The sequence below is a fragment of the Salvelinus sp. IW2-2015 genome, linkage group LG28 (assembly GCF_002910315.2).
Source record: "Salvelinus sp. IW2-2015 linkage group LG28, ASM291031v2, whole genome shotgun sequence".
Lineage (NCBI taxonomy): Eukaryota > Metazoa > Chordata > Actinopteri > Salmoniformes > Salmonidae > Salvelinus > Salvelinus sp. IW2-2015.
Window position 1 is genome coordinate 20,322,269 of NC_036868.1, and position 13,959 is coordinate 20,336,227.

The window sequence follows — 13,959 nt, forward strand, 5'->3', positions numbered from 1 at the left end:
AAAATTAAAAAAGGTCTGCCACACACGGTCGCTGAGAACTTGCGGAAGATAACCAACTACATGTGATGTATTTTGCACTCACTTTGGGTGTCATTTTAGACACGTGTGGACTGAATTGCAAGTGTAAGAATGATACTTAGATTTGTATGATGCTCACATTGTTTAAACTCAGCCAAGTGTGAAATGTCTTCTCTGTTCAGCTATGATGTTACTATAGGCCAGTCAAAAGTTTATAAACAATGTATCCATTGTTTGAATTGAGTCAATATGCAAGTGTATGGATGAGTATAGCTATCATAATTTTCACATAGTAGTGAAGAGGATTTAGTCAACATTTTAGTTGACTAAAAGTAAGCGAGTGCTTTATTATGGTGCAATAATAACATGTGTATAGCCCTATGTATGTTATGACATGTATATAAGACGGTAATAACAGGTCACAGAGATAGAAATGATGATGTGATCATGATGGAGTTTTGAGTCTCTTGTGAGAGGAGTTCCGAGGAGTTCCAAGGAGTCACAAAACTGCACTACTGATCAAAAAAAGGCTTTTTAAAAGCTTTGTTCTAACTTCCAGCTTAATCAATTGAGAGAAGAGAGTATGACTCATGTGAATATACTGGGTGCTCAAATATAACCTAGGCTTAACTGATGTGTCATAGATACGTGACATGCACTTGTTGCATTGTAAAAATCTGCTCATGCATTTCCCTCTAATAGAGTGTTAAGTGAGGTGAATTATAATGTTCCATGTCTCTGAACTTCTCATTGAGTTAGACCTCCATATCCTCTCATCCACAGTTGGGCGTGTGTGTGGGTGTGTGTGTGGGTGTGCGCGCGCGTGTGTGTGTGTGTGTGTGTGTGTGTGTGTGTGTGTGTGCGTGTGTGTGCGTGTGCGCACGCGCGCAGAGGTGTGTGTGGGTGTCTTCTCTCTGCCCAATGAAGTGGCAGGGAATTCCTTCTTTGGCTCAAAATAGGAGCATTGTTATGCTAGCCAGGCGTAGAATGGTGTATGTAGAGCTAACTAATCCCACACTTCACTGCCTAAAAACACCTATCCCTCTCGGTTGCAGAGCAGAGCGGGCATCCCTTAGAAATACAATTACACCCTGATGATGGGGTAATTGTGGGAGTCATTTGTGGGAGTCAACAGATATCAAAGTGAGTTCAAAAGTGAATTCAAAATAGCAATTCACTGTGGAGGAGGAAGCAGTGATGCACATGAACATTGTCAATGTGAAGGTTGAATAGTTCTGTATGTTGCTCTGACTATGTTTATATCTCCTTGTTGAATGCATTGTGAAGTGCTGTCTCAATGTGTGGTTGGGGGGAGAAGAGAGGCAAGGGCACAGACAGTGGATGACTATGGATCTGTTGGCTAAACATGAAGTTTCATGGTCATGATTTATTTCGACAGGATATCAGGGGAGTTCTTGCTGTTTGTGATTCTTCAAGGGAATAAAGTTGATCACTTCTAATGTCTTCGTGCATCAGATTAAGAAAGTCATTGTTCCACAAGAGAGGCTCTCTGTTTCATAATAAAACCTGTAGCCTACCTACGACAAGTCATGATTGGTAATGGAAATACAATTATCATCCTTGCTTAGGATGAACTCTATTTTAATTTGTCAGCCACACACCAGACAGAACCGTAAATTCAGGTGAAAAAGAAGAGCAGTGTTTTCAGTTCAGATCACTATTAATAAAGGAGAGGAGAGGAGGAATCCTCTCTAGACTATTGAGATGCACTCGGGAGAGGGGTGCAGCAGTCTAAGGCACTGCATCTCAGTGCTAGAGGCATCACTACAGACCTTGGTTTGATTCCAGGCTGTATCACAACCGGCCGTGATTGGGAGTCCCATAGGGCGGCGCAAACCCTAACCAACGTCGTCCAGGTTAGGGTTTGGCCGGAGTCGGCTGTCATTGTAAGTAAGAATTTGTTCTTAACTGACTTGCCGAGTTAAATAAAAGTTAAATAAAAAAAAATCTAAAATAATAAAAAAGATGCAGCCCATGGCTCAGTGCTGTATTGACGTATGTCCAACAGAGGACGCCTCACTAGACAATTGAGATGCAGCCCATGGCTCAGTGATGTATTGCGGTATGTCCAACAGAGGACGCCTATCTAAAACTATTGAGATGCAGCCCCTCATGAGTCAGTGATGTATTGAGGTATGTCCAACAGAGGACGTCTCACTAGACTATTGAGATGCAGCCCATGAGTCAGTGATGTATTGAGGTATGTCCAACAGCAGGGGTCACTCTATGTTAGGTTTTGAAGATCCTTCCTTCCTAGTGTCATGCTGAGGGCCTTTGCACTGCCTCACTTACATAGGTTAGTTAAGGCAGTGATTCTCAACAGTACCCTGGGGGGTACTTGGCCTATCCACAGGGGGTACTTGAGAAGACTCATTAGARCATAGGCCTACTGGTAAAATGCACATGAGGGGGTACTTCAGGGGTACTTCAAACAGAGCTAAATGTACTTGGTGGTACAGTAACCAAAAAAGGTTGAGAACCACCGAGTTAGGGAATAGGATGAAGTTGCTCCCAGATCTAAGATCAATTTCTCAATCACACAATTTCAATCAATCAGTAACCTTGTCCCCAGGCTCAATTGAGTGAGCTGGCTGGTGGATGAGATTAACCAATGAGTTATTACCATATTTATTCATGTTTTATCAATATTTTACAACCTCCCATAGATTGTAGATTTCCCCTCTCTGAAGAACTGTTTGTGTGGTGACGTATCAATGATACGTTATCGGCCATACCTGCCATACAGACTACAGGGTAGGTAAAATGAAATCCAAAATCAACTCAGGCAGTATGTAGGTTATACTTCACCTTGAACTACTAAATCTCATTCTCCTCTATGCCAACTTCATACCTGTACATATTGTTCCCAATAACTTCAGTAGTACTCCGCTTTCTTTATTCACAGAGGGAAAAAAGGAGCAATCATATTTTTGAACTGGTCCTTGGCTCAGTGTAAGGCTGTAAGCACCGGAGGCTGTTCAATGTTGTTATTGTTATGGCTGGCTCACTGCCGTCGCAGTAGTATCACTAGGCTGGCTTCTCTTCTCTAGGCAAGGCTGAGACTCATCATGTTGCAGGGTATTGTCTTGGCTCGTCTTGTGGTTACATTAACAGCAGACAGAGAGAGGCGGGGAGAGAGAGGAAGAGATACAGAGAGAAAGAGAGAGACAGAGCAGATAACACTAAAGAGAGAGACACAGAGAGAGAAAATGTATTATCCCCCTGGAAAACAGCATCAGAACAAACGTTTCTGGAGTCTGATTCCACAGAGGAATTTGTTGGTCCTTTTTTGGGGGACTTTTTTAAGGAGGATATTGCTGTCCCGTATTGGGATCATCGTGCTGAAAATTGCTCAAACAATGTATTGGAATCACTCCACTGTAGGAAGTAATGCCACTATATAGGTATGTCAATGTTAACCACAATTGCTTTACCAACTTCTCCAGAACTCATAGAATACATGGAATAGAATACAACTTTATTATCCATTGGTTAGGAAGGACACACATTGAGAGACACAGGATCAGCAGCAGTGCAGTGCCCCTGGATGGAGAGCAATCGTGGGGGGTTAAGTGCCTTGCCCAAGAGCACAATGGCAAGAGATGGTACATTGGATCAGAGACCATGTGCAATCATCTACCAACTCTGTCTGTTGGAAATGTGACCACAAGAGAGACCTCACACATACTCAACTACATCATTCTAACAACACGCAGGGTAAAAGGGATGTGAACCATTTTTATTTAAAAAACAACCCCTGATTCCTGTCTTTCTGTGTACCTTTGACTGTGTGCGTTGCTATGTTTGTTTGTTAAATGCATGTAAATCATAAAACACCGCCTCAGAGGCACACAGATGTTTACAGGTCTCCTGGGGTTACAGATTAGCTGGAGTAGATCACTTCGGTATGACAGTCTCCAATGGCGTCAGTTCTAGTAATTGATCCGTATTTGTGTCTAAGTGTGTGTGCATGTGTGGCCTGTGTACTACTCTCATATGCGGGCCACAGTGTGTGTTGGGAATATAGGGAGTGTAGTGGTGGAGAACTTAGTCCACTATATGCCGGTCCTGGTCCACTGCGGTGCACTAAACATGCTGAGGAAATCTCATATTCCTGTCAGCCTAGCAGAGTTAACAGGAGCGTAACCACCAAGTCCTGGCTCTGGGCCTGGCCAGCCATGACTAAGACTGCATCCATATACTTTCAAGTCATCTATCTGCACAGCTTCCTCTCCGATGCCTCACCTACTGTAACGTCGCTTTTACAAGTAGCCTTTTCTATTCCCCCTTATTCTTCGTCCACCCTTTGCTTCACAAAGATTTATCATGCATGGTATTGTAAGATTCTATTACAGTGTACAGCAACTGCATAGTGAATTGTGTATTCTGAACTCAAGATCCATAAATGAATGTCTAGTTCTGTTATGAACATCTGTGTTTTGGTGAAATATGGAAATGATAGAACCATGCCGTGAGATGATGTGCGTGTCGCGCTCATGTTGAGTTGAGCAAATATATGCAGCTCATTGAAAAACACCTCTTTCTTGCATGATTCAAGATTTCAGATAACGTTTTTAGTCAGTCCCAAAAATGTCTCCAATCCTTTTATATCTCTTTCCTTGAGCATTTTTTTTCTCCTTCTCTYTAGACCTGGGTTCAAATACTATTCAAAATCGTTCAAATACGTTGTGCGTTTGTTTTAGCCTGCCTAGAGTGCCAGATGGGCAGGGATTACACTTGTGGGACTATTCTATTGGTCCATTAAGCCAGGCAGCCTCAGTCAAGATTTCAAAGAGTATTTGAAGCCATGTCTTCTTCTCTGTTCTGTCTTCACATCTGTGGATATTTATCTATTATTCAGAGAACAAACGTGGTCAGCATCTGTCTGGACGCATTCCACAGACAGCTCATCTGTAGTCAACTTAGAACTAGAACTAACTGTAAAACGCTATCTCACACAGATTTGTTAATCGTTAAACGATTCTAGCGGCAGCTCAAATACATACAAATCTTCACATACTGCATTTATATGTGTGCATACTTTCACATACCAATTTTGGGTACAGCCGGAAAGGGACTGGCAACTCCTCGGAGCCTGGTTCCTCTCTAGGTTTCTTTCTAGGTTCCTGCTTCTATGGTGTTTTTCCTAGCCACTGTGCTTCTGCCTCTGCATTACTTTCTGTTTAGGGTTTTACGCTAGGTATCTGTAATACACGTTGTGACAACTGCTGCCTTAGAAAGGGCTTTATAAAATAAAGTTGACTGAAACTTGGAACAATATAACTGTAGAACACACACACACACCATCAACTCCTTATTAACCAGTCCTGCATTTGTGTGAATGAGCAAACCAACACTGGTGTTTCTTCTTTACGCTTTTCCTGCTTTTAATTATACATATTTCAAATCAGTATAGACTCAATTGCCACCCTGACCCATGAGCAACCTAATGTTCCGTTCTAGAAGTATCAGTGTTCCTCTGGTGTTCTCGTTTCTTACAGGTGACAGAGAGTCAGGAAAAAATGCTATGCTATGAATTATGGTGAGGACCTATAGGAATTAAGAGAATCTAAAAATGGTTTAAAAAAAAGTATACTTGAGGTACACTAGACAGACAAAAAAGTAGAAGTAACAGAAAGTTCAAGACTGTACCTTCCTTTTGAGAAGGAATGATACGCCTGTGAATCTGCATTGTCCTGACATCTGAATCTCCATTATTTAACCCCCCTGTAAGAGTATACGGAGTTACGAACAGACATGATTATGTATAGATTAGAGAACCGAGAACAACCCAGAAAACAGATGAGATTGTTGTCTATGATGCCATCTGTGAGTTACAGAATCAACAATCAATGCGGATGTGATGTGCCTTCCTCACCCTATAGCAAGTGAAACCACATTATCATCCCTGCACTTGATACTTCCTTGTGTCAATAAGAAAGAGAATGAGGTTCCTGTGATTTCTATAGTAATTAATAGGTCATCATGTTTTGGTCTAAGAAGCGTTCGTTCCGTTATTAACTCCGGGTTCTCCAAAATCTGGGTTGGACTTTGAAAACAAATTGATGCCACCTGGAGGACACAGTCGACAAAGCAAATTGAGTGTGATTCTGTTGATCCATGGTGTTTCACTACGGTAATGTAATAACGTAACCAGTCCGAGCACTCTTCATCCATATGTGATTGAATCAGGGTGCAAAGTTTAACCCTGCTTCTCATCATTTCAGTATAGAGAGTCAATAGTCACGACTGACGTGGCACAGAACTAACGTTTCATTTTGTTTCCAAAGAGGATCATTGAACGACATAATAAAGATACATTTATGAGCCAATGTTGCTTTGTGTCTTGCAGCTCAAGTTCAGGATTTGGAGGTAGAGAGTAGAGCTCACCTCAATAGTCTACTCAATCATTCTCCAATCCCCCACTTACTAACAAAATCAACAACGACAGACAAAAGCCTCTTTGATCCTGCCTTTTTGTTTGCTGCCAGCAGAACATAGAGGAYCTCGCTCCGAGAATAACCAACATGTAAAAATAAAACATTCTGCCTGTCCTAAAATGTATAACGTTTCAGGCCGTTTGGTCTCCAATTGAAAGCAGATTGCTCCACACATGCTGAGGCTGGGGTTCAGCCTTGTAAGATCAGTCAGCAGGCCATGCCTGGATGGCCCTGGTTAAGGCACAGCAAGTGGAAAAACAAAGACATCAAAACGCAGTCAGCTTCTCTTCTTCTCTGCCTGCCTGAGACCCTGAGAGAGAGGGGGCATGCTCCACGGATCAGGTTCTCTTCTTCTCTGCCTGCCTGAGACCCTGAGAGAGAGGGGGCATGCTCCACGGATCAGGTTCTTGTGAAAACGTTCAATTTGGAAGTGATACTACTGAGTAAAACACAGGGCCGTTAAAAGTTCACCGATGTTGCCTCTCAACTTTTTCTTTTGGGGGGGGMGGGGGGGGGGMGTTAGTCGACAGCCTTTTCTGATGAAGACCTTGGGCCAAAACATCAATAAACTCAAGCACCTCTAGAAAGAGAGATTTGCGGCCAACTTTTCTTATGCTTTACTGTGTTTTGAAATCTAGTAGATGAGTTGTGGATTTGTGTATGATGAGGAAGTCGACTACACAGAGAAACTACGCAGATTTCAAAGACATCTGATAGTATACAGAAGGACAGAACAAGGACAATCATGAGCCAGACAATCAATGCAAACGTCTTTATATTCCTCATTGTATTTGTCACAACATATTTTCATAGCACAGAAGTACAACAAAATGATAAAACGATACAGACACTTGATGGAGTTGCTGTTGGAGTGGTCATATCATGTGAGGCAGGTCGTTTCCCTTCTGACGTCACCGGGGTGTCAGAGTGTCTCAGTCCGAAGTAGGTTTTAAAGATTCCAGAACCTTTCCCGAAACAATTCCAGGATTTTTCCAGAAATCCCAGTTGAAGAACTCCAGGTTGGATGATTCCCTCGCAGGTAATGCCCTGCTGATTCCAGAAATATTCCAGCCAGGATTTTTTTTACCTGGGTATTTTGGGAAAGTGAATGTTGTGAATTTTGCAACCCTAGTAGTGCACCATGTGGGTTTTAGTAGAGTCATTTCAAAGCTTTAGCAGACTTAAAAAAACTGACAATAAATACTGTACAAGACAATATGGTACACTCTTAGAAAAAAGGGTTCCAAAAGGGTTCTTCAGCTGTCCCCATAGGAGAACCCTTTTTGGCTCCAGGTAAAACCCTTTTTTGTTCCAGGTAGAACCATTTTGGGTTCCATGTAGAACCCTCTGTTGAAAAGGTTCTACATGGAACCCAAAACCGTTCAACTTGGAACCAAAAGGATTCTACCTGGAACGAACAAGGGTTATTCTAAGAGTTCTCCTAAGGGGACAGCCGAAGAACCCTTTTAGGTTCTAGATAGCACCTTTTTCCTATGAGTATAGTTATACTAGTTTAAGAAATCACAAAATATCAACCATGCTATTAAACAGAAACTCACATGATAATATACTTTACAAATGAACAATGCAGCATTTCTGGCAAGTTACCCTTTCACAATTATAACATTATAACATATAAACATTTGATTTTCATACATGCCATCATTTGTATATATATATATACCTTAAATAAAGTGCCTTCCTTTAAAAAAACAACAACATGTGATTTCAAAATGTAATGCATGTTTGCACACATAAAAAAAAAAAATGAATTCCTGAAAGAGGTTTGGAGCATAAATGTTAAGACTTCAAGCCAACAGTTCCCACTCCTATGAAGTCTTTGCAAAAACAATGCAACATATCGCAATGGAATAGAACAGCTATTCAACTTTAATTACATTGACAGAAAAAATGGCTTGCCAAAAACCGCACAAAGGGCATCATTTCATAACTTTATCTGAATTAATACTGTATTTATCCGCTCTTCATCCATTTACACTGTAGATCCAACTTTTTCATTTCCGTAACAGGTACCATTCTCATCTTTAATGTGCGCTCTGAAGTACAGTCCGAAGTGCACTCTGAAGTGCACTCTGAAGTAGTGGTTCCCAATGCTGCTCCACTGTTGAGGTACATATGGGCTATAATCTCTAACAATATGAGTCCCCCTGAGAAAACTGTAGAAACATCCATGATTGAAGGTTCTCAAACTGTCATTGTTGAAACAGAGGACGAGAAGTTCAGTCCAGACCAGATGACTGTCTCCACCTCCAAGCTTCTAAGAAGTTGTTCTGTTGGCATGTTATCAAGAATGAGCATGAGGTGCTGGGTGTGGTTGTTCGTGCTTGTAAACTTCTTTCTTTAGACCAAATTCTCTCCTCAGCTTTAGATTATATTTTTTAAGAATAACCTTTCAGCAAATTCATGTTTGTTCAATCATATATCCCCCTCCAGTACCTATCTAACTTAATCTTCTCATAGCAGCATAGTTATGACTATATTCATGTGTTGGGCATGACACATTCCACAATCCCCTTTTCAAAATAAGACTTACTACAGTATCAAACATCTCACACAGCAAAATCAAATCAGGAAGTACATTTGGGATGTTTATGTTGCTATCGTCAGTCACACAGAGCCACAACACCTACAACAAGCCACCAACAGGCTAGACGACAATGTCATGCTTACATACAGACAGAAGTGCATACCAGACTAAGGGACAGACAGCGAGAGAGAGACAGAGAGCTTGGTACCATGCTGGATGCGAAACACGTCGGCAAGCATTGACAGGACTGCGTCTTTTTAGTTGTTGTTCAGTTCAATGAAGTTCAGTTCTGTTCTGTTGGGTCTGGTCACAGGGTGTTTAATGTGCCAAATCCTAACTTGAAATCAACTTGCACCTCAACCTTGCAACCGCCATACCTCCTTATATGCAAAATGCAAAAAGCTATGCAAAACAGTCCTACACGCGCTCCCTTCTCAAGTTAGGATTGGGCCCCACTGTACGGGTGAATTCTGGGTAGTGTAGTTTTGGCTGCTGTGTGTGTTCTCAGTATTCCCGGGCCTCCTCCAGCTCGTTCATGAACACGTCATGGTGGGGGTTCTCTGGGCAGACCAGGCCGTTGTTGGGCGGCCGCACCGCGTGGAAGCGGCTCCAGTCCCCTTTACACAGGATCCAGGGAAGCACGTCCACCTTGAAGTGGAGCTCCGGGGAGAAATCCGTGCTGATCAGGTTGGGCGTCCCCGCACCCTTACCCCGTGTGATCAGACAGCCACGGTCGTCGTAGCAACAGTGCTGGGCGCCGAGCGTAGCGACATCGCTAGAGAGGGCCGAGCGGATGCAAGTCCTCGCAGAGGGTTTGTAGATGTCCAGGCGTTCTTTAGGGCCACTGGCATCATGCCAACGGAAGGTCCGGTCGTGTCCCTCGTCGAAAACGCTGACCACGGTGTAGGCGACGGCCGAGGGGTAGGCACAGGGGCAGCTGGGTAGTTCTGACAGGACCTGGTTGAGGTATCTCTGGAGGAAGTCGCTCTTACAGTTCAGCCACTTCTCACATGTGTCCACATCTAAAGGGAGAGGAGAGAGAGACCATGCTAGATGTAATTAGATCAGTAGGTACATTCTAACTACCCATGTTTGCTAGTTTGATTAACCTACTTGCTTAACCATTTGCTAAGTGTACATTGATTCGACATACCTGTGCCAAACGGTTCAGTTCCGTTCTCCATCTCGAAGGGGAAAGGTTCAGCCACTGTGTTGACATCGTCTGCAGAGACAGGAACGGTACCATTTAGTTAGATCACGTCTCTAGCTCACATTCACAGATGATTCAGCTAATTGACTAGTCGATCAACTAACTTAAATTAGCTGAATTGGGTGTGTAAGTGCTGGGCTGGAGCAAAAGCCTGTACATCCTGTGGCTCAGGACTAGGAGTTGGTGACCGGAATCTAGAATAAACATTGTGTGTGAAGCTCACCTGGACAAGGCTCCATGTCACATTTGGTGGCCTCTGTCAGGGTGCAGCTGTAACCACAGGACCGTGTCCTCTTCCTCTCTCCATGACCACAGGTGACTGAGCACAGAGACCAGGCACTCCACTCCTCCGTCCCCTCCTCTGTACGGGGGGAAGACAAAACAACAAAACCGAAACTCATTAATGATAAGGATTTGGATTTACATAGTAGTTTCCTTTTTGTGGGGTAACTGTAACTCATTAGCCTGGGACCAGACTAATACTTTTCTTTGTTTCACCTTTGGTTTAGCTAGTAAAACTTCTGTCTGGTCACAGTAAGCTAGTATCTCACTCCTTCCATAACGGATGTGTAGGAACCACAACTACACACCCCTAGAATCCCCCTAATGCTCACTCTCTAATCAGAGAGAGTTGAATTCCTCTCCCAGCTGTAGGGTTCCCTAACTAGGTTCCGTAACTGTGTAGAACTCCCATTAAAAGCATTTGGTTTGTTCACCACATACATTTAACAAGCTATCACGGAAAAGGAAAACAACAACTTGAAAGGATTGATTAGGAGTGGGCACGAAGGGAAACTCTGCATAGTAAATAGTGCTGCTGGGAAACAATGCTAGATTAGGTTTAGATGCCTTTCCTGAACCAAAGTATAAGCCGGAACATACTGTAGACTCTTACACAGGAGTAGCGTTTCCCTCTCAAAGAGCCCTTAATTAGCAGTTTTTCTAAAATAATATTATCTGCAAAAAAATCTATCGACTAAATGTTAATATTTGCTATTATAGCTAAGCCATAACAAGGCCTGTATATACGTTTTCTATCTCAGGCAACAGTATAATCTTCCTCGGGTCTAACCTTCTCCCAGCCCCATAGTCCTGTAATGTAGACTCTGCCAAATTAGAGACAAGTCTCCGCAATGAGGCTGAAGTTCTCCATCTGCTTCTGAGAGGTTTGAGTCTGGTGTTAATGATACCGAAAACATGTCCGCCCTCGATTACAGACAAGACGAGGTGGGCGCAGAAATGGCAGCTTTGTTGGCGGTGCAGCTTGGGCCTTTGTGGCACTGCCAGCTCACCATGTGGCCAGAACACAGGAATAGACTCTTCTCAGTACAGGAGCGTTTTAATTACAGAAGGGAAGCCCCAACGTTACATTACGCTAGTCTGGCATACATACTTTATGTTCACTACAATCTTATTTTATATCTGACCACTTAATAGACATGGTCGCCTTGTTCCTAACCAACATACACCTCATTTAGCAACGTTCAAGCCAGCTGCACATGTGCATACACATCCTATACTCAGTGAAATTGTTCAACTGACTATGTTATCGGAATGTGCTGTGTTTTGGTTCATTGAGGTTTGAGGTTAAGAGCAATTGCCAGAGTTAACAGTCAGTTTCTTTTGTCTGAAATCAATCCCTTTGTCTGATCTGAAGGGTAGAGGCAAAGGGCACACTGGCTAAAAGGAGTGACTTAGAATTAAACAGGGAGATCCTCTGCCTGTGCACTATCAACGTAAACATTCATCAAACTACGAAGTTGTAACCCCTCTCTGCCTATCCTCCTAGGCCGGATTCTCCCAGCCCACTGTCTTTTCCATTCCTTTAAAGTTTCCACTAGTTTCCACATCCATACTCTTCCCTTCTCTTTTCATTGGCTCTGCTCTGCGGGGCTGAATAAAGCTATCTGCCTGTGTAACCAGAAGGCATGCTGCTCTTTTCCCACCATGCAGAAGGAGAAAACAGACTGAGGAGAATTAAGAGAAACAAAAAACAATAGAGGAGTAAATGTTCCGCACAGCCCTGAAAGCCGCCGAATTCTTGAACTGTCTCAAAAGGCCTTGCCGCCTAGGGCCAAGGACAGAGGGCCGAGCCAGGGTCTGGGGGCCTGGGGTCCCGGAGGGGGGATGAAAGACCCAGCCGAATGGCCCCTGTCATCCCCTCTTTCCAATCTGCCCTCTAATTGTTCACAAGCAGTGAGCTGTTTTGTCTGTCAGGGGGAACAGGCTCACGCTGCCATTAGCGAGTGCATCGGGCCCATCTTCAAACGACAGCAGGCCTCCACAGTGAGCTGCGAGCTGGGACCCAGTGTCCACTTCAAAGGCTTGGGCTCCACAATGGGCCTGACGGTCGAGTGCTCGCAGAGTGGAGAGCTCTCTTGCTCGCATGCTCAGTCAATACTTCTGTCTCTCTATCTCTCTCAATTCTGTGTTCTATCTGTCTATATTGTACCACTTTTCTACATTAACTTCCTATAAATCTCTTTATCTCCCACCATTTCAAAACATCCCCAACTTTTGGATGCCATTTTATCAACTACTCTCAGACAGGCATGCCAAAGACCAGTGGAACAAAGATGAAAGTTTTTCCAATTAGAACGATTTTTGGAAAGACTTTGGTCCAGAACCGTTGCCTGGAAGCCAAAATGATTGCCTAGATTATCAGTTGCAACTGTCATGTAGAGAAATGTTGACTCTATTGTACTCAAAGTGATCCCAAGTTAGGTGTTAACTAAGATGGCTGGTGTGACAGCTAAACAGACAGTGTACCACTTAGGCATTTACACAGGCAGCCCAATTCTGTTCTTTTGCCCAATTATTGGCAAAAGATCTGATCTGATTGGTCAAAAAAAAACTATTATTGGCAAAAGGTCAGAATTTGGCTGCCTGTGTAAACTTAGTCTTAGCGAAGACAAGAAGCCTCACCATAGTAGCTATGAGTGGCGTCCCAACCCTCGTTCCAACGACTGTCCCAGTCTCCCCCCACTCCACTTGGGAGGGGCTCCTCACTACCGTACTCCAACAGGTAATCCTCCTCCTCCCCCTCCTCCTCTTCAGTCTCCTCCAGTCCTGAGCGGCCCGTCCCATCCTCACTGGAGTCAGCGTCTGTGTAGCCCCAGAACAGGGGCCAGAACAGCTTCTTACCGCCCAGCCAGTCTACAGTGGACGGGGAGGAAGGAGGGATCCAGTCCTTGTCCTTTACCAGATCCATCTCCACTTCTATGTTAGGGTCATCCACCACCTCAATGGTCACCTGAGACAGGTTGAGAGGAAAGAGGGTGTTACGTACAAGCTTGGTATCCAAGATCTGCACATGCTAAACTGGCAACCTCTACATGCTCTGGTGTATTCGTGCCCACAAAGTCTGTACAAAGACCTACTTTTATGTAAAAAAATAAATAAAAAAAATAAAAAAAAAGACAAGCTCTTTAAATTATATAAAGCGGGTGTATTCGAAAGCCACAATGAAACCAAGATATGACTGAGCAACTCCTCGGAAATAATCCCAACCTCCAGAAGTACCAGGGAAACTGACCTGCCTAATTTATAGCTCTGACTTGGCCAGGCAGAAACGAGATATGCATTGAGCACTCAATCAGATGGTCCTACTTCCTGAGCATATATTATGATTTTGACTCCTCATCAGACTGGTAGATGACTCCTCATTAGACTGGTAGATGACTACTCATTAGACTGATAGGTGACTCCTCATTAGACTGGTA

At 43.4% G+C, this 13,959-nt stretch overlaps 1 protein-coding gene across 1 annotated transcript; it reads right to left on the reverse strand.

The window, feature by feature from the left end:
* Nucleotides 1–7,236: 7,236 nt before the first annotated feature.
* On the reverse strand, nt 7,237–13,487 carry LOC111954115 (isthmin-2). Its single transcript, XM_023973614.2, has 4 exons — nt 13,163–13,487; nt 10,461–10,598; nt 10,181–10,249; nt 7,237–10,049 (listed from the first exon to the last, which is right to left on the reverse strand). The coding sequence occupies exons 1-4, from the start codon at nt 13,446–13,448 to the stop codon at nt 9,532–9,534; spliced, it is 1,011 nt and encodes a 336-aa protein (XP_023829382.2). The 5' UTR covers nt 13,449–13,487; the 3' UTR covers nt 7,237–9,531.
* Between the last annotated feature and the right edge of the window lie 472 nt (nt 13,488–13,959).